Source organism: Salminus brasiliensis, chromosome 15, assembly GCF_030463535.1.
Source record: "Salminus brasiliensis chromosome 15, fSalBra1.hap2, whole genome shotgun sequence".
NCBI lineage: Eukaryota > Metazoa > Chordata > Actinopteri > Characiformes > Bryconidae > Salminus > Salminus brasiliensis.
This window is the reverse complement of record NC_132892.1, coordinates 29,194,166-29,220,309: the sequence shown is the minus strand read 5'-3', so window position 1 is coordinate 29,220,309 and position 26,144 is coordinate 29,194,166. Positions and strand designations below refer to the sequence as shown.

General features: G+C 38.3%; 3 protein-coding genes across 3 annotated transcripts; all 3 read right to left on the bottom strand.

The window, feature by feature from the left end:
* Window positions 1–596: 596 nt before the first annotated feature.
* On the bottom strand, window positions 597–7,773 carry LOC140535482 (class I histocompatibility antigen, F10 alpha chain-like). Its single transcript, XM_072656878.1, has 6 exons — window positions 7,569–7,773; window positions 6,724–6,981; window positions 3,307–3,591; window positions 1,807–2,079; window positions 1,448–1,552; window positions 597–776 (listed from the first exon to the last, which is right to left on the bottom strand). The coding sequence occupies exons 1-6, from the start codon at window positions 7,621–7,623 to the stop codon at window positions 763–765; spliced, it is 990 nt and encodes a 329-aa protein (XP_072512979.1). The 5' UTR covers window positions 7,624–7,773; the 3' UTR covers window positions 597–762.
* A 1,059-nt stretch (window positions 7,774–8,832) lies between these two features.
* LOC140535481 (class I histocompatibility antigen, F10 alpha chain-like) lies at window positions 8,833–16,279 on the bottom strand. The gene is made up of 6 exons (XM_072656877.1): window positions 16,212–16,279; window positions 14,713–14,964; window positions 12,470–12,754; window positions 10,248–10,520; window positions 9,889–9,993; window positions 8,833–9,228 (listed from the first exon to the last, which is right to left on the bottom strand). The coding sequence occupies exons 1-5, from the start codon at window positions 16,264–16,266 to the stop codon at window positions 9,890–9,892; spliced, it is 969 nt and encodes a 322-aa protein (XP_072512978.1). The 5' UTR covers window positions 16,267–16,279; the 3' UTR covers window positions 8,833–9,228; window position 9,889.
* Window positions 16,280–20,286: 4,007 nt separating this feature from the next.
* LOC140536170 (class I histocompatibility antigen, F10 alpha chain-like) lies at window positions 20,287–25,727 on the bottom strand. Its single transcript, XM_072657851.1, has 6 exons — window positions 25,660–25,727; window positions 24,461–24,718; window positions 23,556–23,840; window positions 22,402–22,674; window positions 22,043–22,147; window positions 20,287–20,833 (listed from the first exon to the last, which is right to left on the bottom strand). The coding sequence occupies exons 1-6, from the start codon at window positions 25,712–25,714 to the stop codon at window positions 20,781–20,783; spliced, it is 1,029 nt and encodes a 342-aa protein (XP_072513952.1). The 5' UTR covers window positions 25,715–25,727; the 3' UTR covers window positions 20,287–20,780.
* Between the last annotated feature and the right edge of the window lie 417 nt (window positions 25,728–26,144).

The window sequence follows — 26,144 nt, the reverse complement described above, 5'->3', positions numbered from 1 at the left end:
TTGGAGAAATGGAATTCATACAATGCTAAACCAGTAGGCAGTAGGTCACACCCTGAACGGAAAAAAGTACCTGCTGCAGTCAGTTTCTGCTAAAATACTGGTCACTGGTCTAAATAGACTGGATGGTCAGTATGGTCTGTGTGGTCTGCTAGTCCCCCAGCATTGAGCTGTGGAGTAATGGAACTGTGTTCTCTGGAATGATGGATGGTGCTCAGCCCAGTACTTTTGGGGAGTTGGAGATGAGATTTAATGGGGTGATGACCATCCAACATCCTGACCTTACATTCTCGCTGAATGCAATCAAATCCTCACAGCAATGTTCTCCAAAATCTAGTAGAAAGTCTTCTTCCCTGGACAGTAGAGAGTTACTCCAACAAAAGCAGGATAGTCTCTTTAATAGCCTTGATTTTAGAAGAAACATTGAATGAGCAAGTGTCCCAATACTTTTGTCCATATAGTGAATCTTTATTCAACAATGGAAAAACACAGAAATACTGTACATTAGGTCTTCAGTAGGTGGCAGTACTGAATCACTCAACAGTTCACACACACACACACAAACAATAATCAGGTGGTTATTACCTGTGCAGTAGAAGTACAAGAAACTGTAAAGCTGATGGGGAGGACAGGACACTTGAGAGGTTTATAAAGGTTTATATTAATTATATTTTATTAACAACCAGAACTGATTGGTCAGGATGATGCACTCAGCTGAACGCACCACCCTCTGGAGAGCCCACCAGTCCTGTTCAGACAGTGGGTTCAGATGACAGCATCTATAGGAGAACACAAAAGATTGCATTTTAAAGAGAATTTCTCTACATATTCCAATAAATTACTATGTTGCAGAAGTGACAGTATATAATTTAATAGGTAGGTTATTCTTGACTTAAACCTAGTGTTTAACATTTAAAGGCTGTTAAAGCAAAGGTATCTTCAAAAAGATTATCTAATTATTTAGTTTAATAAAAATCATAATGTGTCCTGCTAGACCTTGGGTGAGTTGATGTGGAATAACTCTGTTCCTTGAAAATGTAGGACAATACAAATAAATGGTCTGAAGGCATAATGTTCACATGAAGTTCACTATGATGCCTCCTGAAATAAACTACTGAGTTTTTTAATGTATGTAATGATCACTAATTGAATTTCACTGCTGTCCAATAAAAATCAGCTACACTGTGTCAATAATGGATGAATGGACCAATAGAAATGCTCTAAATCAGTTAAATTTAGTTATGTAAATTTACTGAGTAAATTCATATTTTACATTAACTTCAATTCAAAGTTAAGCACATTGTTGCCTTCTTATGTAAAGACACCATTTTGGAGATACATGTTTTTCATTGGAAAATGTTCTTTACACAGATTACAGTGTTTATTTCATGGCATTGCTTAAAGAATCCTCTGTAGCTCCTCTTTGTTGTACAGTAGTAGAGTTGCTTACCTCGAGTTCTGCAGCGCCACCACACTACAAGCCCAATTCCAGCAGCCAACAAGCAAATACAGACAAGAGATATCCAGACAGCCATTCCACCAGCTTTCTCTCCACCTGCAGAAGAAAGCAGGTCTGTTTTCACTGAGTTTTACACAGGTTTCACTGCTGTACAAAAAGTCTGTAGCCTGAAAACCTCTGTAGGGATAAACTGAATGAGGGACAGATCACATATTTAATGCTGGTTTTAGGCTGAAATGTCCTTTAACAGGACAATCAGTTTCAGGAAGTCCAGGAGAAGAAGTGTTCAGTGCTGATAGATTAAGAATTCATTAACTAAAACATTTAATGATGTGCAGAAGTCCTCATACCCCAGACTCTGGTGATGTTGTCCGGTACGCTGCTATGCAGCACTACACAGCTGTAGGTGTGTTCTCCTACATCCTCCTCTGGAACTATCACACTCTTTCTGGTCTGGTACGTGCTGTCCTCATTGGGCAGCACATCAGTGACCCCTTCATCCACAGGCTGAAGATCTGGACCGAGCCAAACCACCTGAACCACCGGGGGGTAAAACCCAGTCACATGACATGTGACTGTAATGGAGCCGACCTTCTGCTGCTCAACGATCCTGACTTCTGGAACTGGAGAAACAACAAGAGGCATTGGACCCGAACATAACCAAGATGATGATGTCTGCTCTAGATATTTCTGGTCCATGTCTGCCTTGTCAGCAGTAGAGCTGTTCATTTTGTCTCCATCCTAGCTCCACGTAGTGTGCCTTCTTTGTAGACCTGCCATCTCGTCCCTCTTGTGCTGCCACAACAGACTACACAAGACCTCTGAAGGTGTCCTGTGGGATCTTTTAGTCCTGTAAGTTGGATTACATCAATTTGCCTTAGCTGCACTTAGTTGCGAGTGTGCCAGTTGTCCATTCTTGGACCACTACTGGTAAGTACTGACCACTGCATACCAGAACAAAAACAGAAGTCATGTTTTGACCTCCAGTGGTCTATCCGTCACTGTTTGGTTCTGGTTAAAGTGGCTCAGATTCTTTTGCTTGCCCATTTGTCCTGCGGCAACACATAATCTTCAAGAGCTGACTGTTCACTTGCTCCTTAACACAGATTATCAATGCTTTTCACCTGTACTAATGTTATGGCTGATTGGTGTATGTGTATGAAACTCTAACCTCTGCCCTTGTTCTAAAAAGTGTAAAAAAGTATATTCACACATGCATTTGCACAAGTGTTACTCTTTACACTCTTTATTCCCGCAGCAATCCCTTTCAGAGGAAGTCAAAGATTTGTCAAAATATTGTCAAAAATGGCCTGTAAAGGCTGCACATATTATCATAATTCCCTGTGTCCCTCATAGTTCTTTTACTACCTTACGATTAGTGAGACAGTGACTTTACCCCTTAACACTCCAAGGCTTATTACTCACTAAAAAGGTAAAGGTGTATTTGTCACTGTACAGTGAAATGTGTCCTCCACATTTAACCCATCTGTGGTAGTGAATACACACACACTAGTGATCTAGGGGCAGTGAGTACACACACCCAGAGCGGTGGGCAGCCAACTCCAGCGCCCAGGAAGCAGAGAGGGTAAAGGGTCTTGCTCAAGGGTGGCAGCTTGCCGGGCCCAGGAATCGATCCCACAACCCTGTCATTGATAGCCCGGCGCTCTAACCACTGAGCCACCACTAAGGCTTATTACTCAGTATCTACAGGGAGTACTGTACAAACTGGTGGGGCTATTCTCTGTTAATAGAAGTGTGTAATAACGCTTTGGGCCTGCTGGCAGTCCATGTGCTTTTTTAAGGGGTTAAAGGATGCAGTAAATAAGGAAGAAGTCAAGAACCAATCTGACCTTTTCTGATGAGGAGTGCCGGAGCTTGCTTTAATATATTCAGTCGTTCCAGACATGATTTTTTGTAAAATGCTGCTACCCCATCTATAGCGACTGAATCTCTCTCCCTCAGATGCTTGTACAGGACAGCCTGAGGAACTGCAGCTACAAATGTCTTGGTGTTCATGTCAAAACTTGTGAAGTCCTTGCCATTGAATGCGTGGGTCACCAGTACCCTGTACGTCCCATTTGGGTACAGAGTGCAGCATCCAGAAGCCTGGTAAATGTTCTGGTCAGACAGTGAACCTGAATCAGAGAAACATGAAATACTGTCTCATTCCAAACACTGTAAGACAGATAGTTTAATAGTGAACAGTATTGATCAGTATTATTAAGTATTTTAATGTTTTTATGTTATATTAACCTTTTTACCAGCAGTTTTGAAAAAAAGGCAATGGAAATATGGTTTGTTGTTTTAGAGGTGGAGTAAAACGTGTATCAGGAATATAAAGAAACCCTATTTAGTTACTGTGTCAACAGTCAGAAATGATCATGTTGACTGGGAAAGGCAGCTGTGAAAAAATGAATAAAATAATAGTAAGAATACGTTTAGTTTATGCAGGTTTTCAGAAACACAAATACACTTTACAAAGAGAAGTGGGAGGAAAAGGAGGAGAGAAAAGAAAAACCCAGTAGTGTTTTAGTAAAGATGAAAATTGATGCAGTGATCAGGGTTGGGAATGTTACCTGAAATGTATTCCTCTACAGATTACTGATTACCTGTTCATAATCTGATTACATTCAGTTACTTTTTTTTCAGTAACTTTCAGTTAGAGCGCCGGGCTATCGATAACAGGGTTGTGGGTTTGATTCCTGGGCTCTGCAAGCTGCCACTGTTGGGCCCTTGAGCAAGGCCCTTCACCCTCTCTGCTCCCCGGGTGCTGGAGTTGGCTGCCCACTGCTCTGGGTGTGTGCACACTCACTGCCCCTGGTTCACTAGTGTGTGTGTGTGTGGGCGTGTTCACTACCACAGATGGGTTAAATGCAGAGGACACATTTCGCTGTACAGTGACAAATACATGTACATTTACCTCTTACCTTTTTAGAAGCTGTATAGTCAAATAAAGACGATGGAAAACTTTACCTATAAATTCACATTGCACCAAATACCAAACCATCTCATCTCCATATCATCTTGTGTCCTTATGAATAATAATAAGACTAGTACAAATACTAGTATAATAGTTGTAATTTAATTGTTTTACTAGTATAAAAATAGTAGTAATACAGTACCTCAGCTTTTGGGGCAAATATAGAACACTATTGCATGTATCTTTGATAACTGACCATTTATAGAGATAAAACACACTAATTAATTTATGAAATACTTCACTTCATTAATATGTTTTGCACTAAGGCTGAATAGGTTTGACTCAAGAGCAAGATTCAGATTAACAAAAAAACACAATTCCACTTGTTCAGGGCAAGAATTATGAATATGTTACTTCAGCTTTGGGGTCAAACATTACATTTACATTTACATTTACATTTACGGCATTTAGCAGACGCTCTTATCCAGAGCGACTTACAAAGTGCTTTGCTATTTACCCAAGAAAACCTCAGCTAGTTAGAATAGGCTAATAATTCAAAAGATACCTCTAAGCTTAGACATTGCTAAACACAATACAATAAGGCGACAATAGAACTAATCGTCCAAGTACTCTCTGAAGAGGTGGGTCTTTACATTAAGTAAAGGTGCACGTATTTGTCACTGTACACTGTACAGTGAAATGTGTCCTCCGCATTTAACCCATCTGGTAGTGAACACACACTCACACACACACACATGTGTTAGGGGCAGTGAGTACACACACACACACCCAGACTCCAGCGCCCGGGGAGCAGAGAGGGTAAAGGGCCTTGCTCAAGGGCCCAACAGTGGCAGCTTGCCACTGTTGAACCCACATCGATATCCCGGCGCTCTAACCGCTGAGCCACCACTGCCCCCACATTATATTAAACATTAAATAATTCTAAAATGATTGTGTATAATTTTAATAACTGATCATGTATAGAGATGAAAGCATACATGAAATATTTCACAAATCAGTAAAAATTCATTTGTGTTTAATTAATCTCTTTATTTCTACAGTGCCCTGTCATGTTCCTACCTGTGTCTACTTTGTAGCCCCGCCCTCTTATCAGTCTCAGGTGTTCCTTGTCTGGTCTGTGCATGTGCTTAATGGTAGTTCATGGTTGTTAGCTTTGTTTAGGTCATGTTATTCTGTCTGTTTGTTATTTAGTTTGTTTTTTTTAGTCATGTTTGTTTTTGTATCTAGTTGTAGTTTACTCCAAATTCCAAAATGTACTTTTGTAAAACAAACAAACAAACAAACAAAAACACATCAGCTACCTAAAACACACATAGTACTGTTTTAATGTTGTTGTTTAAATAACATTTGCGAGTCAAACCCTCCAAACAATAATCAGAATATTTTAGTGCTACAGAATATTAATAAAGGACTGACAAAATATTTTACAAATTTGACATTTTAATTTACTTACATGATCAGTTATGTAAGTTATATTCAGTAATGTTCTATATTTGCCCCAAAAGCTGATCTACTGTTTTCACAACCACTGAATCCCTCAGCTGAATGCTGTTTCTATGATGAGTCATATAAAGAATCAAGCAGTAACATAAAGAATACACAATAACAGCACAAAAGAATTGAGTGTGAGTTTCATTGGTTGGAGCTGGAGTAGGAATTAAGGGAATAGCTAGCTATAATTTGGCAGAAGGAAATGCTAACATTAAAACATGCTACAAGCTAAATGCTACATTCACGACTCTATTTACTTATCTCCTACTTCATTTATTTTCCAAGCTGTTATATAAAAGCAACACAACACTAAAGGTTGCAGGTTATCGTGAAATGACAGCACCACTGGGATAAAACATACCTCATCACAGCAGTAATCGTATTTTGTGAGAATTTACATAAAAGAGTCTTTTACTTTTCACTTTTTTCATTAATAAATGCATTTTTACAATACACCAGGAAACGCAACTGCAAGATTCTCTACCAGGGGGCGCTCTTATAACTTATAACAGACATATCACAAACACATTCTCATAGTAGTGATATTTTTAGGTTGTAATCAGTTTTTCAAATCTAACTACTTGCTTTTTTAACTGTAATGGATTACAGTTACTGTTTTATCCTGATTACATAACACAGTTACATGTAGTCCGTTACTACTCAACCCTGGCAGTGATTCAGGTGTTGTACTTCTAGTCAAGACAAGTCAAGTCATGTCAAGTCAAGCTTTATTGTTCTTCCATCTGAGTAAAAGTACACAGTGCAGTGAAATGATGTCCCTCCGGGACAATGGCAGCATATATTTTACAATCCGAAGTCTAGAAAAGCAGATTACCTGTCAGGTTGAACTGTTTAGTAGCCGACTGAAGACCAAGGGTAAAGAAATATCTGTTGTAGTCTGACCAGTCATGAATGCTACTCCATTCGTCTCTTCCTACAGTGGTGCTGATCCAGTCAGGACAGGGCATCTTGGACTTTGTATTGCTGTCATGGTAGAAGACAGTGACATCATTCAAAATGATCCTTTCTGTAAAGGCAGGCAGCCCAAATCCTTTAGAAGAAGTCCAGTAACCACAGAGCTTATACTGAAGATCTGTAAATGTAAAGTACATTTAAATGCAGTAGATCCATGGATGACTTCACTTCTTTCATTATTTCAATAAACGAAGAGAAGACAGATATGAAACCTTATTTAAAACTTTTGTTCCTCATATACAGAGATTTTTCTGAATATACAGTGTAGTTTCACATTGCTTTTATATCTGGGGCTTATCTACTTACATTTGAAAAGTAACACAAATACACTATATGCCCAAATGTTTGAGGACACCTCTTCTAATGAAAGCTTTGAGATACTTTTGTACATTCCTGTAGAGAAATACTGCCAATAAAATAGAACTGGAGTAGATTTTTTAAACATGAATCTCTTGGCACTATGCCTAATGCTCCCATCACTGAATGCAATCAAATCCCCACAGTAATGTCCCGCAACCTAGCAGAAAGCCTTTTCCCCTGGACAGTAGATACAGTTACTCCACCAAGCTCTTTTTAACACCCTGGATTTAAGAAGAAACAATAAATGAGCAGGTGTCCAAATATTTGTATCTATTATTTTTATCAGCTGAACTGTTGTTTAAACTAAAAAAGGTTGGGAATGCAGACCTAGTGAAGATCACTCACCAGTCCACACTTGCTGAAGATGTAATAGGAGAAATAAAGCACAAGCGATCTTCATGGCTGCTACAGTACGGTTAGAACATGAACAGGACTGACAAGGTTAAACTGAAAGGGTTTGGAGAAATGGAATTCGTACAATGCTAAACCAGTAGGCAGTAGGTCACACCCTGAACGGAAAAAAGTACCTGCTGCAGTCAGTTTCTGCTAAAATACAGGTCACTGGTCTAAATAGACTGGATGGTCAGTATGGTCTGTGTGGTCTGCTAGTCCCCCAGCATTGAGCTATGGAGTAGTAGAACTGTGTTCTCTGGAATGATGGATGGTGCTCCATCCAATAGTTTTGGGATGAGTTAGGGAGTTGGGGGTGAGGTGGGGTGGTGATCATTCAACATCCTGACCTTACATTTTCGCTGAATGCAAGCATATCCTCACAGCAATGTTCTCCAAAATCTTGTAGAAAGTCTTCTTCCCTGGACAGTAGAAAGCCCAGCAGTGTTTCTACTTCCTCCAGAAGCTGAGAAAGGCCCGTCTCCCTCCACCCATCCTCACCCTCTTCTATAGAGGGTCCATAGAGAACATCCTGAGCAGCTGCATCACTGCCTGGTTTGGGACCTGCACAGCCTCTGACCGCAAGACCCTCCAACGCATTGTGAGGACAGCTGAGAGGATCAGTGGAGTCTCTCTCCCCTCCGTCATGGACATTTACACTGCCCGCTGCATCCGCAAAGCCACCAGCATTGTGGATGACTCCACCCACCCTTCACACAGACTGTTCTCCAGACCTCAACCCCATAGAAAATTTGTGGAGGGAGTTGAAAGTCTGTGTTGCCCAGCGATAGCCCCAAAACATCACTGCTCTAGAGGAGATCTGCATGGAGGAATGGGCCAGCTACAAAATACCAGCTACAGTGTGTGCAAACCTGGTGAAGACGTACAGGAAACGTTTGACCAATGTCATTGCCAACAAAGGTTTTGAGTTGAACTTTTGTTATTGACCAAATACTTATTTGCCAACATAATTTACAAATAAATTCTCCTACAGTATTCTCCTACTATAAACTCCTACAGTGTGATTTCCTGATTTTGTCTCTAATAGTTGAAGTGTACCTATGATGAAAATTACAGACCACTCTTTTATATATATATATATATATATATATATATATATATATATATATATATTACACATTCAGACACTCAACAACCCGCTCACATGAAACAGCTATATTTTATATGAAGATAAAATAAAAGCAAAGATGTCAAAGAAACATAAATATTAAACACAATAAAGTATATACAGATATATTCATATAACTAAAATATGTAAAGAATAGAATAGAATACAATACAATAGAATATATATACACACAACACAGAAATGAAGAATTTAACAGTGGTGTGCAATGTAGAGATGGGTGAAGCATAAAGTACAAAATGCGTAAAAGTGAGAATTCACTTGGCAAAAAGCTCATCCTCATCCTCTCTGTTGATCTCCCCCTGCTGGCATGACTGCGGTCCTTCGTAATCTTCCTGGCCATTCTCCAGCACTGCTTGTTGTAGATGGACTGCAGGAAGCTTGGTCGGGATGATGCACTCAGCTGAACGCACCACCCTCTGGAGAGCCCGCCAGTCCTGTTCAGACAGTGGGTTCAGATGACAGCATCTATAGGAGAACATAAAAGATTGCTAGCTGTGAAGCCATTTTTATATTTTGCTTACTGAATTAAATAAATCCATAGTTCTGAATTCAAATGTATGATGTTTTGCATTTTTAAATTACATTTTAAAGAGAATTTCTCTACAGATTCCAATAAATTACTATGTTGCCGAAGTGACAGTATATAATTTAATAGGTAGGTTATTCTTGATGCTGTTTAAGCAATTCTGTGAGTACTTAAACCTAGTGTTTAACATTTAAAGGCTGTTAAAGCAAACTTATCTTCAAAAAGATTATCTAATTATTTAGTGGGTGAGTTGATGTGGAATAACTGAAATAAACTACGAGTTTTTTTAATGTATGTAATGATCACTAATTGAATTTCACTGCTGTCCAATGAAAAGCAGCTACACTGTGTCAATAATGGATGAATGGACCAATAGAAATGCTCTAAATCGCTTAAATTTACTTAGAGTAAATTCATATTTTACATTAACTTCAATTCAAAGTTAAGCACATTGTTGCCTTCTTATGTAAAGACACCATTTTGGAGATACATGTTTTTCATTGGAAAATGTTCTTTACACAGATTACAGTGTTTATTTCATGGCATTGCTTAAAGAATCCTCTGTAGCTCCTCTTTGTTGTACAGTAGTTGAGTTCTACCTCAAGTTCTGCAGCACCACCACACTACAAGCCCAATTCCAGCAGCCAACAAGCAAATACAGACAAGAGATATCCAGACAGCCATTCCACCAGCTTTCTCTCCACCTGCAGAAGAAAGCAGGTCTGTTTTCACTGAGTTTTACACAAGTTTCACTGCTGTACAAAAAGTCTGTAGCCTGAAAACCTCTGTAGTGATGAACTGAATGAGGGACAGATCACATATTTAATGCTAGTTTTAGGCTGAAATGTCCTTTAACAGGACAATCAGTTTCAGGAAGTTCAGGAGAAGAAGTGTTCAGTGCTGATAGATTAAGAATTCATTAACTAAAACATTTAATGATGTGCAGAAGTCCTCATACCCCAGACTCTGGTGATGTTGTCCGGTACGCTGCAATGCAGCACTACACAGCTGTAGGTGTGTTCTCCTACATCCTCCTCTGGAACTATCACACTCTTTCTGGTCTGGTACGTGCCGTCCTCATTCGGCAGAACATCAGTGACCCCTTCATCCACAGGCTGAAGATCTGGACCAAGCCAAACCACCTGAACCACCCGGGGGTAAAACCCTGTCACATGACACGTGACTGTAATGGAGCCGGCCTTCTGCTGCTCAAAGACCCTGACTTCTGGAACTGGAAAACAATTAAAACAAAATAACCATGAGAATACATTAGAAATATATACTTATAGTGCTAGACTGATAGAGTAATGCCATATTTTTATTACTAGTGTATCTCAAATTAGAACATTGTGAAAAAGTTCAAAGAAGTTAAAAACGTGCCTAGACTGCGCAGAGAGCCAAGGCTCAGACTGAAAAGACAATGTTGCTCTATGACATCTTCACCAAATGTTTAATTTATTGCAAGAAAAATTCATTTTCTTTATTGCAAGAAAAAACAGATCTGCCCAGAACAGGGAGCACCACCAATAACACAAGCGGCCTGAACCCTTGTGGTCAGACAAGACACACTATCCCTCCTTACAGTACTCACTACTCAGCACATGTTTACTTTGACAACACAGGTAGTAACAGTCCAACCTCAACAATGCTCACTTAACCAACTGCCTACACAACCACTACAGTGTGCTCAATGCTGCAGCATGTAAATCCAACCCTTCCCATTAGTGGTCACTTACTCAGAGCCAGTTGACGTCACACTCTGTGCGGTAGACCTGGGCCGCACATAAATTAAACTTAATATAAGTTTGCATGAGTACTTGACCAATAAACCTAAATAGCGAGCTAAAATGGCATCAACAGAAACATACAAGCACATCCGGCCTTTTTATTGGACGTTACTGTTATTTTAATCTGTAATAAATGCACAAAAACATGTCTGGCCTCACCTTCCTTTATGGACTTACACAAAGGGTAGTGTCTTTAGGACTCTCATACATGGGGTAATGGGTTAATTCTCTCTTTCACATGGACTCAGGAAAACCATGTCTGTGTTTTTTTTAAATACAGGTTGAATTACCTATAGGTTTTCATTGAATTCAGTAATTGTCTGATCAGTTTAGTCCCACCCGGATTTACACACTCTGTGGTTTTTCATGCACATGTCCTCGAACTTTAACCAACTGTCTATAAAGCAAGGTTGCCACTAATGTCTGGTGCTCTGGTTATTATTATTATTATTATTATTATTTATTTAATATATTATATTTATTTAGTTTGATGTTCTTGATGTACCAGATAAAGAGTACTTGACCTATATAATGAATCTGTTGAATAGTTTTAAACATTTCAGGTTGTTTATTAACACAGATAACAGTTTCCCCACCATCTACAAGACATATGAAGGATAAATAAAACATATGAAATACTAAGTTTTCTTAGTTTCTCCTGTCTCCTTTACTATTTTTGCGTATGCCCATTGCAAATACATGTGCTGCGGTACATGTTCATGTTCAACATCCCTGAGGTATTCGGGTTCATAAGATAAAAAAAACTACAGCCACAATCTTTACTGATCTTCATTTTTATATTTTGATATTTGACAAAGATAGAGCCACGACCCAACCGTGCCCCCCTTATCCCACCACATTGAGCTTCACTGTTAGACACCACAGCACAATAGCAGACACAATAATCAATAAATCTCACAAACTTTCTCAAAATATGACCTCATGAGATCAGACCAACCTAGTCAGCAATCAAGTCAGCAGTCTTCTCCATGATTGTGAATGCTTGTGCTGAACTAGACTGAGAGACAAACGGTGCTTTTACTGTTTAAATAGTAATTTACTCAAACTCCAAATGAAATATTCTAATACGTGAAATTTTGGATTTCTGATTTTCATGAAAATTTTCACGTTATAAGCCATACTGAAGCCATTCTGATCAAATGTAAACAAAAAAGGCTTGAATTGTATATGTATTATATGACAGTTTACATTACTAGTATGTCAAAAAGTGAAACATGGAGATACGTTTTTGTGCAACAGCAGCGTTGTTTAAGCTGCAATTGGCCAGTAACTCTTATCACAAGTCCTCATGTGGTAAATAGTTCTGGATTTGTGCTTAATGATGCTTGTAAAGGATGCAATCGAGAAAGAATAATTCAAGAAGATATCTGACCTTTTCTGATGAGGAGTTCTGGAGCTTGCTTTAATATATTCAGTCGTTCCAGACATCTTGTCTTGTAATATACTGCTAACATATTTATACTGGCTGAATTTCTCTCCCTCAGAGTCTTGAACAGGACAGCCTGAGGAACTGCAGCTACAAATGTCTTGGTGTTCATGTCAAAACTTGTGAAGTCCTTTCCATTGAATGCGTGGGTCACCAGTACCCTGTAAGTCCCATTTGGGTACAGAGAGCAGCATCCAGATCCTTGGTAAATGTTCTGGTCAGACAGTGAACCTGAATCAGAGAGACAAGAAGTAATTTCCAAACACTGTAAGAGTTTAGAAGTGATCTCTTTGTGTCTATAATTAGTGTCCAGCACTATCTGTAATAAAATGTGAAGTGTTTAAAGAAGGAGCTATTCTAGTATTGATGGATGATTTATTCTCGAGTACCCACATGGAAGAAATATATATATATATACATACAGTGAGAAAAATAAACATTTGAACACCCTGCGACTTTGCAAGTTCTCCCACTTAGAAATCATGGAGGGGTCTGAAATTTTCATCTTAGCTGCATGTCCACTGTGAGAGACAATGTATGATTTTGTAATAATTTATTTGTGTGTTACTGCTGTAAATAAGTATTTGAACACCTGCCAATCAGCAAAAATTCTGGCCCTCAAAGACCTGTTAGTCCACCTCTAAAAAGTCCACCTCCACTCCACTTATTATTCTAAACTAGAAGCACCTGTTTGAGGTTGTTAGCTGCATACAGACACCTGTCCACCCCACACAATCAGTAAGACTCCAACTACTAACATGGCTAAGACCAAAGAGCTGTCCAAAATTGTAGGCCTCCACAAGGCTGGAAAGGGCTACGGGGCAATTGCCAAGCAGCTTGGTGAATAAAGATCAACTGTTGGAGCAATTATTAGAAAATGGAGGAAGCTAAACATGACTGTCAATCTCCCTCGGACAGGGGCTCCATGCAAGATCTCACCTCGTGGCGTATCAATGATCCTAAGAAAGGTGAGGAATCAGCCCAGAACTACACAGGAGAAGCTGGTCAATGACCTGAAGAGAGCTGGCACCACTGTTTCCAAGGTTACTGTGGGTAATACACTAAGACGTCATAGTTTAAAGTCATGCATGGCACGGAAGGTTCCCCTGCTTAAATCAGAAACACGTCCAGGTCCGTCTTAAGTTTGCCCATGACCATTTGAATGATCCAGAGGAGTCATGGGAGAAAGTTCTGTGGTCAGATGAGACCAAAATAGAACTTTTTGGTCTTAATTCCACTCGCCATGTTTGGAGGATGAAGAATGATGAGTACCATCCCAAAAACACCATCCCAACTGTGAAGCATGGGGGTGAAAGCATCATGCTTTGGGGGTGTTTTTCTGCACATGGGACAGGACAACTGCACTCTATTAAGGAGAGGATGACTGGGGCCATGTATTGCAAGATTTTGGGGAACTTCCCTCAGTTAGAGCACTGAAGATGGGTTGTGGCTGGGTCTTTCAACATGACAATGACCCAAAGCACACAGCCAGGATAACCATGGAGTGGCTCCGTAAAAAGCATATCAAGGTTCTGGAGTGGCCTAGCCAGTCTCCAGACCTAAACCCTATAGAAAATCTTTGGAGGGAGCTCAAACTCCATGTTTCTCAGCGACAGCCCAGAAACCTGGCTGATCTGGAGAAGATCTGTGTGGAGGAATGGGCCAAAATTCCTGCTGCAGTGTGTGCAAACCTGGTGAAAAACTACAGGAAACGTTTGACCTCTGTAATTGCAAACAAAGGCTACTGTACCAAATATTAACATTGATTTTCAAAGGTGTTCAAATACTTATTTGCAGCAGTCACACACAAATAAATTATTACAAAATCATACATTGTGATTTCCGGATTTTTTTTTTTTAGATTATGTCTCTCACAGTGGACATGCAGCTAAGATGAAAATTTCCCTTCAAGTGGGAGAACTTGCAAAGTCGCAAGGTGTTCAAATACTTATTTTCCTCACTGTATATATTTGAAAATATTGTAAAAATATATTTATTGGTCAATTTAATATATGTTAATAAGATATGTATGCATTTTAAAAACATACTTTACAAAAGCATTTTTGTCCATTTCAAAAATATATTTGATAATTACAAATGAAAGACATTTTATATGTAGGTTTGTGGTGCAGTGTTTTAATTATTTTTCAAATTAAAGTCTTTTAATTAAGTCTAGAAAAGCAGATTACCTGTCAGATTGAACTGTTGAGTAGCCAACTGAAAAGCAATGGTAAAAACATATCTGTTGTGGTCTGAATGCACATGAATGCTACTCCACTCCTCTTTCCCTGCAGTGGTGTTGATCCAGTCAGGACAGGGCATTTTGGACCTTAATCTGCTGTCATGGTAGTAGACAGTGACATCATTTAGAACCCTCCTTTCTGTAAATTCAGGCTGGCCAACCCCTTTAGAGTACGTCCAGTAACCACAGAGCTGAAGATCTGTAAATGTAAAGTTGGTGTTAAATGCAAGAGAAATTTAAATATATGACTTTTTTCATTATTTCATTAAATAAAGAACTTCAGCAAAAAACAATTAAATCATTAAATAAAGAACTTCAGCAAAAATCAATATACTTTCTAGACTAGTAGATCTGGAATTACGGTAAAAAGCCAAATACAAATGAATGTGGGTTTAATTAAAAATTACTCAATGTATTTAAAAAGTTTACAAAATGTTTAGTAGGAGTTAACTTGTCAATAACTCTTGGTGTATCATAAGTGTATTATAAAATATGTTTTTGAGAGCTAATAACAATAACATAAAAATAGTAATGATAACAAATAATCCCGTAAATAAAGAATAAGTAGTAACATAAATAAGAAAATTACTTGTGTAACTAAGAGGATAAGAAGATAAGAACTGATGTTACTAAGAAGATACAAAACAAAACATTTTTCAAATGTTTAAATGGTCAGATGGTCAAACAAACAATAATTTAAATAAATTATTAAATAATTTATATAGAATTTTAGAAAATAATTTATTTAGAATTTTAAAAAAGTAAGTAAATCTAATCAATCTAAACACCATTCATAATCAAAAGCACATTAATATCTATACCTCTTAAGCCAATTATATTGCTCTGTTGTGGTGAGGATGACTGTGCACTTTTTAATTTTCGGTTATGTACTTTGACTCCATCAAAGTATACATTTTTAAATTATACACTGCTGATTTAAATTTAAATAATTTTAAAGTTTAGACTGAATTATAAACTTTCACACTCCAGTATAAAGTAAGAAATATTTCTTATTAACGTTTATATAACAAACAGCAGACATATCACTATTTCACCTAACTTTCTGGGCTTCTTAAATGTCATGTGCAGGCATGTGATTCTCATTTCCTAAATCCAGGTTTGACAGAGGTGGTCAGTGAAACGCAATGAGCATACAGTAACATTTTTCACTAACTTAAGCAAGGCTAATTTACATAAGTGTGCTTTGATAAGCCTTCTTTTTGGAATAGACCAAAAGACAGGCTGTTAAATATTGAAAATGTAATGCTACAATCAGTAGCAGACAATCAAGGAAGTAAAGGCATGGAAGTCAATCAGCCTAACTGGCTTACTGGCTTAAATTCTGTTCAGTCCCTCAAAGATCTCCAAGTGTAAATGTAAATAAGATCCTGAACATAAAGACATTTGAAATTGGTCTACAAAAGAACAATTTCAAAGATTACTCACCAGTTCTCATTTGCTTAAGATATAAGAGGAGAAATAAAACACAAGTGTTCTTCATGGCTGCTGGAAGAACTTTAAAACAGTAACAGCTCTTAGAAGTGGAAGTGAAAGCAGTGGACCACATCCTATTCATTACATAGTGCGCTACTTTGGGGTTCCAGCATTTTGCAGTGGTGTCCAAAAACATAGTACAGAATTTTCTGTGCACTATAACAACCCCACAATGCACTGCAAAAAGTTGTGTACATATGATGGATGATGGACATGGAACACCTATAATTCATGGTGCTGTTTAATTTGAAGATGCACAGCAATGAGCTCATATCCACTAGGAGGACACCTTGTGGAATTCGGTTCCCTATAATAGTGCTCTAAATAGTGATCTGGATTTTCACATATAGGGGATAGTGGACAGGGCATAGTTTCGGACACAGTTCATGTTGCACATTCTGTTGTATGTCAGAAAGGTTTGGATTCAGGCAGATGTGGCAGAAGTACACAAGTTTGATACTTAAGTACAAGTACAAATTTTCCAGTAAAAAAATACCTATGTAAAAGTTGAAGTATGAATTACATTTTTACTCAAGTAAAATTATAAATGTAATGCTCCTAAAGGTATTTAAAGTAAAAAAGTAAAAGTATTTATTTAGGAAAAGGCATCTAATTTCTTTATTACTTTTTAAAATGTTTTTGTTTTTTGAGTTACAGACACAACCCTTACACTGAGTGTAAATAAATAATGGTTTATGCTTGAACTGCAGCATCAGCAAAATTGTGTACACATTTTAATCTCTGCTTTTTTGGTTAGCAAGAGCTAAAACTGCCATAATTAAAATACAGTGGTTACCAGTTTCATATTCAATTCATTCATGACAAAAATATGGTAATAGAGGGATCTCAGTTCTGCACAAGTGTGCTAGTTATAGGTCCCCTGCACATGTGTCAGACCAGCTGCCCACACATCAGTCTGACAACCAGGCTCCCCTGCACCAGCTTTTTTATCAATAATTTATAAATAGTTCAGACCAAAGAAGGATGGGTCACTCTTGTGAGTCTTGGTTCCTCCCAAGGATTCTTACTCCAGCTCTGAGGGAATTTTTACTTGCCACCATTGCCTTTGGTTTGTTCACCAGGGGTTTTCATGTCTTGTTGATCTCTTGTCCTCTGACTGGATTCTGATAGGAAACAGGTGTTTTGTTAAAATAATAAACATGATAAACATAAACCTATTGACATCATACCTAAAGCCAGACATGGGCTAGAGGGGCATAAAGCCCCCCAGCATTGAGCTGTGGAGCTGTGAAGCAGTGGAACTTTGTTCTCTGGAGTGATGGTGGTTCTCCATCCAATACTTTTGGGATGAGTTGGGAAGTTGGAGATGAGCTTAGGTGGTGAACATTCAACTTTCTGACCTAATGCACTCTTGCTGCTGAATGCAGGCAAATCCTCACAACAATGCTCCAAAATCTAGTAGAAAGCTGTGTCCCTGGACAGTAGAGACAGCAAAATCAGAAGAAGGATAAGCTGTTATTTTAATATCCTTGATTTCAGAAGCAGGTATCTCTATACTTCGGTCCATATAGTGTATAAGAGAAGACACTGTGAAACCATGTTCAACACATGGATATACTGCACACTGAATACTGAACTGAAGTGTCATGCAAATATATAGTAACATTTCAAAGACACTAGAAAAAAAAAAATTAAAGTATCTAGTTAAAAGAAAGCCGTGCCAACCCTGCTGCCACCCCAGGTGGCAGCAACGAAGAGAAGGTTTAGGTGAAAGCAGTGGCGGAATGGGGGGTGACTTATGAGCCTCAAGCCCCAGATAATTATTCAAAAGCCCAAAAAACATGTGAAAAATAGAATTAAAAGGCATGAAAACATTCAAAATTAGACTATAATACAGGGACCAGAGTACTTAGCTTTGAGCTTGTGGGAGGGGGCCCGTCCAGAGGTCCTTGGTGGCCAACCAGACCCGATCACCTGGTTGGTAGGACGGGGTCTCCCCCCTCTTTCGGTCCGCTTGAGCTTTATAGCGCCGCAGGAAGGTCTGGATGTGCTGGTGGGCTCGGGTCCAGACTGCTTCGCTGCGATGCATCCAGGCATCTACTGCTGGGACTTGGGTCTCTGCGGCAGTCCGAGGGCCAGCGGAGGCTGGTAGCCTAAAAAAAAAACATTGGTAAGGGGTCAGTCTAGTGGGCCATTTTTTGGCCCAGACCAGATATCGGGACCAGTCGCTGGGGTAGTCATGGCAGTAAAGCCGCAAAAACTTCCCCAGCTCCTGGTTAGTGCGTTCACACTATTAATTATTTCATGTGAGGAAGCACACTGTCAGATTACTGACACACCCGCACAGCCTCACTGTCCCCCTTCTGCTGTGTGAGCTCTGTGAGAACGTCTCTGAGCTTTCCTGCTGTTTTATAGGGTTTAGATAAACAGCTAACTGTGTCCTTTAGCCTCTACTTTCATGTAGCCCTGATTACTGCCCATATAGGTCCGCAGTAAAAGTGTCAGAGGTATGCATCAGAAGTGTGTATCAGAGGCTGCTCTGCTGTTTCCTCTATGTAATACTGTTAACATAGCAACCTAACAGTGTTTCATATTGATTCGTATTGATTAATATTGCCAGTTTTACTGGTTTACTGAACCAGGTTCCGTAGACGTGAATCAGTAAGTCCTGTGACTTGGGAATGCTGGTGTTTTCAGTGGTCCAAATATATCAGCAGATTTGCTCAAATTAAGGTCTATGTAAAAAAGACTGAAACAGGCTATTAGTGTTAATCAGAGCTGATTTATTACCACATTTATAATCTATTAACTTTAATACAACACTGGAAAACATAGTGTTTTAATTACATTATTTTTATCAGTTTTGCTGTATAAAACAGAGATGAAAATGTTCTATTTAACTGTGTTATATCTTAGGAACAACAGCTGAGCAAGTCTGCATTGCTTTGCATGCAGTTACCAATAAGTATTCCTTATACCAAAGCCACAGAGCATAAAGGGTCAAAAATCCCAAACATATCTGACCTTTTCTGATGAGGATTCCTGGAGCTTACTTTAATATATTCAGTCGTTCCAGACATGGTTTCTTGTAAAATGCTGACAGCTCTTCTATAGTGGTTGAATCTCTCTCCCTTAGATTCTTGTACAGGACAGCTTGAGGAACCGCAGCTATATGTAGCTATAAGTTCTAGATGGTTGCCATCATGTTCCTCGTGGTAATTAGAGTATTGTGAAGAGGTTGCTTGGGTGCAACTAAGCAGTTGCTAAGGTGGTTGCTATGATATTTCAGATGGTTGCATGTTAATCAATTGATCAATGGATTGTTTCAGTTCAATATCATTTCTGTTGAGGGTGTCCTCTCAAGCAAAGTACAGATTTTCTGTAACTGTTAACCCACTGCTGCAATCTCCACACCTATTCAAAACACACATGCTCCTCCAAAATCTAGTTGAAAGTCTTCTTCATTGGACAGTAGAGACCGCAGTTAATCCAACAAAAGCAGAATAAACTCTTGTTAATATCCTTGATTTCATAGGAAACAATAAATGAGCAGGTGTCCCAAGACTTTTGTCCGTACAGTGAGTAAAAAAAATTACTCATCAGTAGGTGTCAGTATTGGATCACTCAACAGTACAGAAAAGAACAATAATCAAGGGGGAAATGCTGAGTCTGATATTACTATAAGAACACTGTCCACTGACACTGCTGACTGTAAGAAACCCCCCATCCCAAGAATGCAGAGCCTCGCTGGCCAGCAAAATCATGCTGATGATGGACAGGACAGGCCAGGGGAACAAGTAGATATGATTTAATATAGGGATGACCTAAATGACCTAAAAAATGAAAGGAAATGTTCTTAGCTCCGCTTTCTGTTTTCAGTTCTTGTGATGTAGACCGAAGACATTGCACAGAAAGCTCTATTATTATTATTATGGTTATCATTGTTATTAATAATAATAATAATAATAATAAGAAGAAGAAGAAGAAGAATAACAATAATAATAATAATAAGACTTTTGTGCCACTGGTCGGGAGCCCAAAAGAGCAGAAATCAAATCATATTAAATTCAGTTAAATCACAGTTTATTTGTCACATACACAGTCACACACTGAACAACTAGCAGTGAAATGCTTTGACAATTGAAACATGAAACTATGATAGAAAATCCCGCTCACATGATAGAAAATATAATATAAAAAATAAGAAGATAAAAGCAAAACTGTCGAAGAAACATAAATATTAAATATGAAAAATATATGCAGATATGTACATTATATTATTAAACTAAAATATGCAAAAAATAAAATAGCAATATATAATATATATTAAATATATACACACAACACAGAAATGAAGAATTTAACAGTGGTGTGCAATGTAGAGATGAGTGAAGCGTAAAGTACAAAATGTGTAAAAGTCACTGAGTGGAATTCACTTGGCAAAAAGCTCATCCTCATCCTCTCTGTTGATCTCCCCCTGCTGGCATGACTGCGGTCCTTCATAATCTTCCTGGCCATTCTCCAGCACTGCTTGTTGTAGATGGACTGCAGGAAGCTTGGTCAGGATGGTGCACTACCCTCTGGTCTCTTATATATATATTTATATGCCTTTGCTAGTGCATAAATACACAAAACATAACACAAACATAAAATAGCAGAGAAATATATTTTAAAATGTAATACCATTGACACCATGGTCTCAATAATACAGACCATCATTTATTATAGTGTTCAGACAGTGGGTTCAGATGACAGTGTAAAAGGTAAAGGTAAAGTGTACACTGTACAGCGAAATGTGTCCTCCGCATTTAACCAATCTGTGGTAGTGAACACACACTAGTGAACTAGGGGCAGTGAGTACACACACACCCAGAGCGGTGGGCAACCAACTCCAGCGCCCGGGGAGCAGATAGGGTAAAAAGCCTTGCTCAAGGGCCCAACAGTGGCAGCTTGCCACCGCTGAGCCACCACTGCCCCTATAGCATCTATAGGAGAACACAAAGGATTGTTAGCTGTCAAGCCATTCTTATATTTTGCTTACTGAATTAAATAATTAAATAAATACCTGTACATATTCCAATAAATTACTAGGCTGTGGAAATGAAAAGTGTCTAATTTAAAAGGTAGCTTATTCTTAGTGCTGTTTAGTCATTCTGCAAGTATTTAAACCCAGTATTTAACATGTGATTTAAAGGCTGTTGAGGCGAACATAAAAAAAAACCTCAAAAATGATTTATTGTCATAAAAATCCATAACGTGTCCAGCTAGTCCTTAGGTGAGTTGATGTAGAATAACCCTGCTCATTAAAAATGTAGGACAATACAAATAAAGAATCTGAAGGACTGTTTTACTTTGACATTATGTTTACATTGACCCCCCCCCCACCTGAAATAGGCTACTGGGTTTCTAATGTATGTAATGATCATTAATTGAATATCCCTGTGGCCCAATTAAAACATGTATCTCCATTTTTGTCTGTTTTTGGTTTTCTCCATGGATGAATGGACCGATACAAATGCTTGACATTGCTTGGAATTAGCCCTCATTTTACATTACAGAATTATTTTATGAGAAAATACTTGTTTAGAGAATGGTTGTTTAGAGTACATTTGTAAACGGGATGTGTGAGTGAGAACCATTTAAAGTTTAAAGCCACCACATGATTTTATTCTAGCAACAGTCCTTACATCGGTTTAGAACCCACTGATAATCTAAAACCTTTTAAAGCCTTTAAAATGTTCTTCACAAGGTTCTTTAAACACAGGGAAATCAAAAGAATCCTCTGTAGCTCCTCTTTGTTGTACAGTAGCTGAGTTGCTTACCTCGAGTTCTGCAGCACCACCACACTACAAGCCCAATTCCAGCAGCCAACAAGGAAATACAGACAAGAGATATCCAGACAGCCATTCCTCCAGCTTTCTCTCCACCTGCAGAAGAAAGCAGGTCTGTTTTCACTGAGTTTGACACAAGTTTCACTGCTGTACAAAAAGTCTGTAGCCTGAAAACCTCTGTAGTGATGAACTGAATGAGGGACAGATCACATATTTAATGCTAGTTTTAGGCTGAAATGTCCTTTAACAGGACAATCAGTTTCAGGAAGTTCAGGAGAAGAAGTGTTCAGTACTAATAGATTAAGAATTCATTAACTAAAACATTTAATGATGTGCAGAAGTCCTCATACCCCAGACTCTGGTGATGTTGTCCGGTACGCTGCTATGCAGCACTACACAGCTGTAGGTGTGTTCTCCTACATCCTCCTCTGGAACTATCACACTCTTTCTGGTCTGGTACGTGCCGTCCTCATTCGGCAGAACATCAGTGACCCCTTCATCCACAGGCTGAAGATCTGGACCGAGCCAAACCACCTGAACCACCCGGGGATAAAACCCTGTCACATGACATGTGACTGTAATGGAGTCGGCCTTCTGCTGCTGAAAGATCCTGACTTCTGGAACTGGAGAAACGACAAGAGACAAATTAGACACCAAGATAACCAGGAAGGATCCATGAGGTGTTGTAGACGTTTAGGTTCTATGTCTGTATTGTCAGAACTACAACTGTGGTTCTACATCTGTTCTCAAAAGTTTCTGAAATGATCTTCATGAAACTATTAATTATTTAATGTGAGGAAGCACACTGTCAGATTACTGACACACCCACACAGCCTCGCTGTCCCCCTTCTGCTGTGTGAGCTCTGTGAGAACGTCTCTGAGCTTTCCTGCTGTTTTATAGGGTTTAGATAAACAGCTAACTGTGTCCTTTAGCCTCTACTTTCATGTAGCCCTGATTACTGCCCATATAGGTCCGCAGTAAAAGTGTCAGAGGTATGCATCAGAAGTGTGTATCAGAGGCTGCTCTGCTGTTTCCTCTATGTAATACTGTTAACATAGCAACCTAACAATGTTTCATATTGATTCGTATTGATTAATATTGCCAGTTTTACTGGTTTACTGAACCAGGTTCAGTAGACGTGAATCAGTAAGTCCTGTGACTTGGGAATGCTGGTGTTTTCAGTGGTCCAAATATATCAGCAAATTTGCTCAAATTAAGGTCTATGTAAAAAGACTGAAACAGGCTATTAGGTTTTAATCAGAGCTGATTTATTACCACATTTATCATCTATTAACTTTAATACAACACTGGTAAACATAGTGTTCTAATTACATTATTTTTAGTAATGTAATAAATCAGTTTTGCTGTATAAAACAAAGATGAAAAATTTCTATTTAACAACAGCTGAGCAAGTCTGCATTGCTTTGCATGTAGTTACCAATCAGTATTCCTTATACCAAAGCCATAGAGCATAAAGGGTCAAAAATCCCAAACATATCTGACCTTTTCTGATGAGGATTCCTGGAGCTTGCTTTAATATATTTAGTCGTTCCAGACATGGTTTCTTGTAAAATGCTGACAGCTCTTCTATAGTGGTTGAATCTCTCTCCCTCAGATTCTTGTACAGGACAGCCTGAGGAACCGCAGCTACAAACGTCTTGGTGTTAATGTCGAAACTTGTGAAGTCCTTTCCATTGAATGCGCTGGTTAGAAATGCTTTGTAGGTCCCATCTGGATACAGAGAGCAGCATCCAGAAGCCTGGTAAATGTTCTGGTCAGACAGTGAACCTGAATCAGAGAAACAAGAAACACTTGAAGTGTGTGTCTATGTTTAGTAATGGCTGATTTGGTTCAACACAATCTGTAGTTAAGTGCACTGTGGGGTATTTAAAGAAGGAGCTAGTATTGATGCATGATTTATTCTTCATGCAGTGTTTTAATTTAATAATTTTTTTAAATAACTTGAAGATAAAATGCAGTGTATACATTCTTGCTTCTTTTAAAGGTGTAGTCAAACTTAATACATCTCTATAAATCTCTGAGCATTGTGTACACTTTTAAAAGAAGGAAACCTGTAAAGCTGGTAATCAGAAATGATCAAGTTAGCTGGGAAAGGCAGTTTTGGAAATATTGTAGTAAATTAGTTATTATAATAAGTTCAATTTATGAAGACCTTTGCACAAACCCAAGTAGACTTTACAAAGAGACCTTACTACACACCCAACAGTGTGTAGTTAAGGGAAAAGTTTAAAAAGTCCAGTAACAGACAATCTGAGGGAGCGAAAAGGGCAGTAAGGATAAAGCTCAGTAAGGAAAGCAGGGCAAGACCTTAAGGGTTTAAAGTTAGCACTTGTTCTGAACAGTCTGTGCCAGAAACTGATTGGTTATAATCTAGAAATGTACATTACCTGTTAGATTGAACTGTTGACTGGCAGACTTAAAAGCAAGGGTAACAGTATGTCTGTTGTGGTCTGTCCAGAAATGAATGCTACTCCACTCCTCTCTTCCTGCAGTGGTGTTGATCCAGTCAGGACAGGGCGTTTTGGACCTTAAACTGCTGTCATAGTAGAAGACAGTGACGTCATTCAGAACCCTCCTTTCACTAAATTCAGGCAGGCTGAATCCTTTAGAGGACGTCCAGTAAATACAGTTGTCATACTGAAGATCTGTAAATGTAAAGTTAGTGTTAGTGGAAACTGATATGACTTTCATTATTTCATTAAATAAAGAGAAACCATGAAACCATAACAATATTTTTACAACAATATAGTTTGAAGACTGAGATTTTTCTATTTATGGTTTATTTATGGTCTATTTCTAGTTTATTGTCATATTGCTTTCAAGCATTTTAGCTTTTCTTGCTAAGAAATATGGCACAACACACTACAATAGAAACCTATCCCTGTATCAAATTGAATGCACCATATGTCCAAATGTTTGTGGACGCCCATTCTAATGAATGCATTTGGCTACTTTAAGTTGCACCCATTGCTGACACAAATGTGCAAATGCACACACAGATTGTCTAGACAAGTATTGCCAATAAAATAGGACTGTCTAAAGCAGATCAAACTTTTGTAATACCCTTGATTTCAGATGAAACAATGACTAAGCAGGTGTCCCAACTGTAACCCAATTGTAGTCTATTTTGTTAGAATAACACGGCACATGTGTTTTTCTAATGATACAAATACATAATCCCATTCTCCTTCTTAAGATCTAGAATCTATTGTTCATTATTTTTGTTTGCTCATTATTGACATTTCTGCATGTTCACATTGACACCTGTCATCTAAACTGTCACATTTTAGGCAAATGTCAAAGCTTTAGTAGCTGCATTCTTCGGGTTGACCGCAAAACTGGAATTGCAGCAATTGTGAGCCTTGATAAATAATGAGGAAAAACTTCACCACAGTCAGCATATTAATTCATTGAGTGCATTATTGAAAAACGATCGAAACTCGGAACAAAGACCAGTAGCACATAAACAAGGAAGTAGTGACACACAGGGTGTTTTAAAGAGCTGAAATGAGTCTTTACTACAGTAAGATCCTATACATAAAGAAATTAAACTTGAATGGAACTGGTCTACACAGGACTTACTCACCAGTTCTTACTTGCTGAATAAGTAAGAGGAGAAATAAAACACAACGGCTCTTCATGGCCGCCGAAGGAAGTTGAAATATTAACATAACTGAGAAGAATGAAAGTGAAAGCTGGATTTGACAGTACACCACTTTCTAACCACACTGCGCACCGTTAAAAAAGTCCTAATTTAGTGGAACATTATTATTCCTTTTTATAGCATACAAAACCTTACATCACCTGTAAATTAACAGTTCAGCTATATTTTTAAGTATTATGGCAATGACAAATAATATTTATTTTGTTTACAGAAAGAAATACTGTATTATTTATACACTAATCCTCTCATTTCTTGAATTTGAAATGTATGTAAAAAAAAACCAACAATTCTTCTTTGTAATTTTAAAGCAAATCAGTTTCACATGTATGTGTGCTTTTACATTCAATCTCTAATGTTTAATCCACCTTAGATAATGAACTTAGTAGTGTGTATATATATATATATAT

Bases quoted from the DNA above. Each gene is read 5' to 3' on its own strand.
- LOC140535482 (XM_072656878.1), bottom strand. From the start codon at position 7,623: ATGAAGATCGCTTGTGCTTTATTTCTCCTATTACATCTTCAGCAAGTG. The intron at 6,982-7,568 runs GTGAGTGATCTT...TTACATTTACAG, and splicing joins TCTTCAGCAAGTGTGGACTG to ATCTTCAGTATAAGCTCTGT. The intron at 3,592-6,723 runs GTAATCTGCTTT...TCTCTGATTCAG, and splicing joins TAAACAGTTCAACCTGACAG to GTTCACTGTCTGACCAGAAC.
- LOC140535481 (XM_072656877.1), bottom strand. From the start codon at position 16,266: ATGAAGAACACTTGTGTTTTATTTCTCCTCTTATATCTTAAGCAAATG. The intron at 14,965-16,211 runs GTGAGTAATCTT...TTACATTTACAG, and splicing joins TCTTAAGCAAATGAGAACTG to ATCTTCAGCTCTGTGGTTAC. The intron at 12,755-14,712 runs GTAATCTGCTTT...TCTCTGATTCAG, and splicing joins TCAACAGTTCAATCTGACAG to GTTCACTGTCTGACCAGAAC.
- LOC140536170 (XM_072657851.1), bottom strand. From the start codon at position 25,714: ATGAAGAGCCGTTGTGTTTTATTTCTCCTCTTACTTATTCAGCAAGTA. The intron at 22,148-22,401 runs GTATGAGGACTT...TTTCTTCTGCAG, and splicing joins CAACATCACCAGAGTCTGGG to GTGGAGAGAAAGCTGGAGGA. The intron at 20,834-22,042 runs GTAAGCAACTCA...TTTATGCACTAG, and splicing joins GTGGTGCTGCAGAACTCGAG to CAAAGGCATATAAATATATA.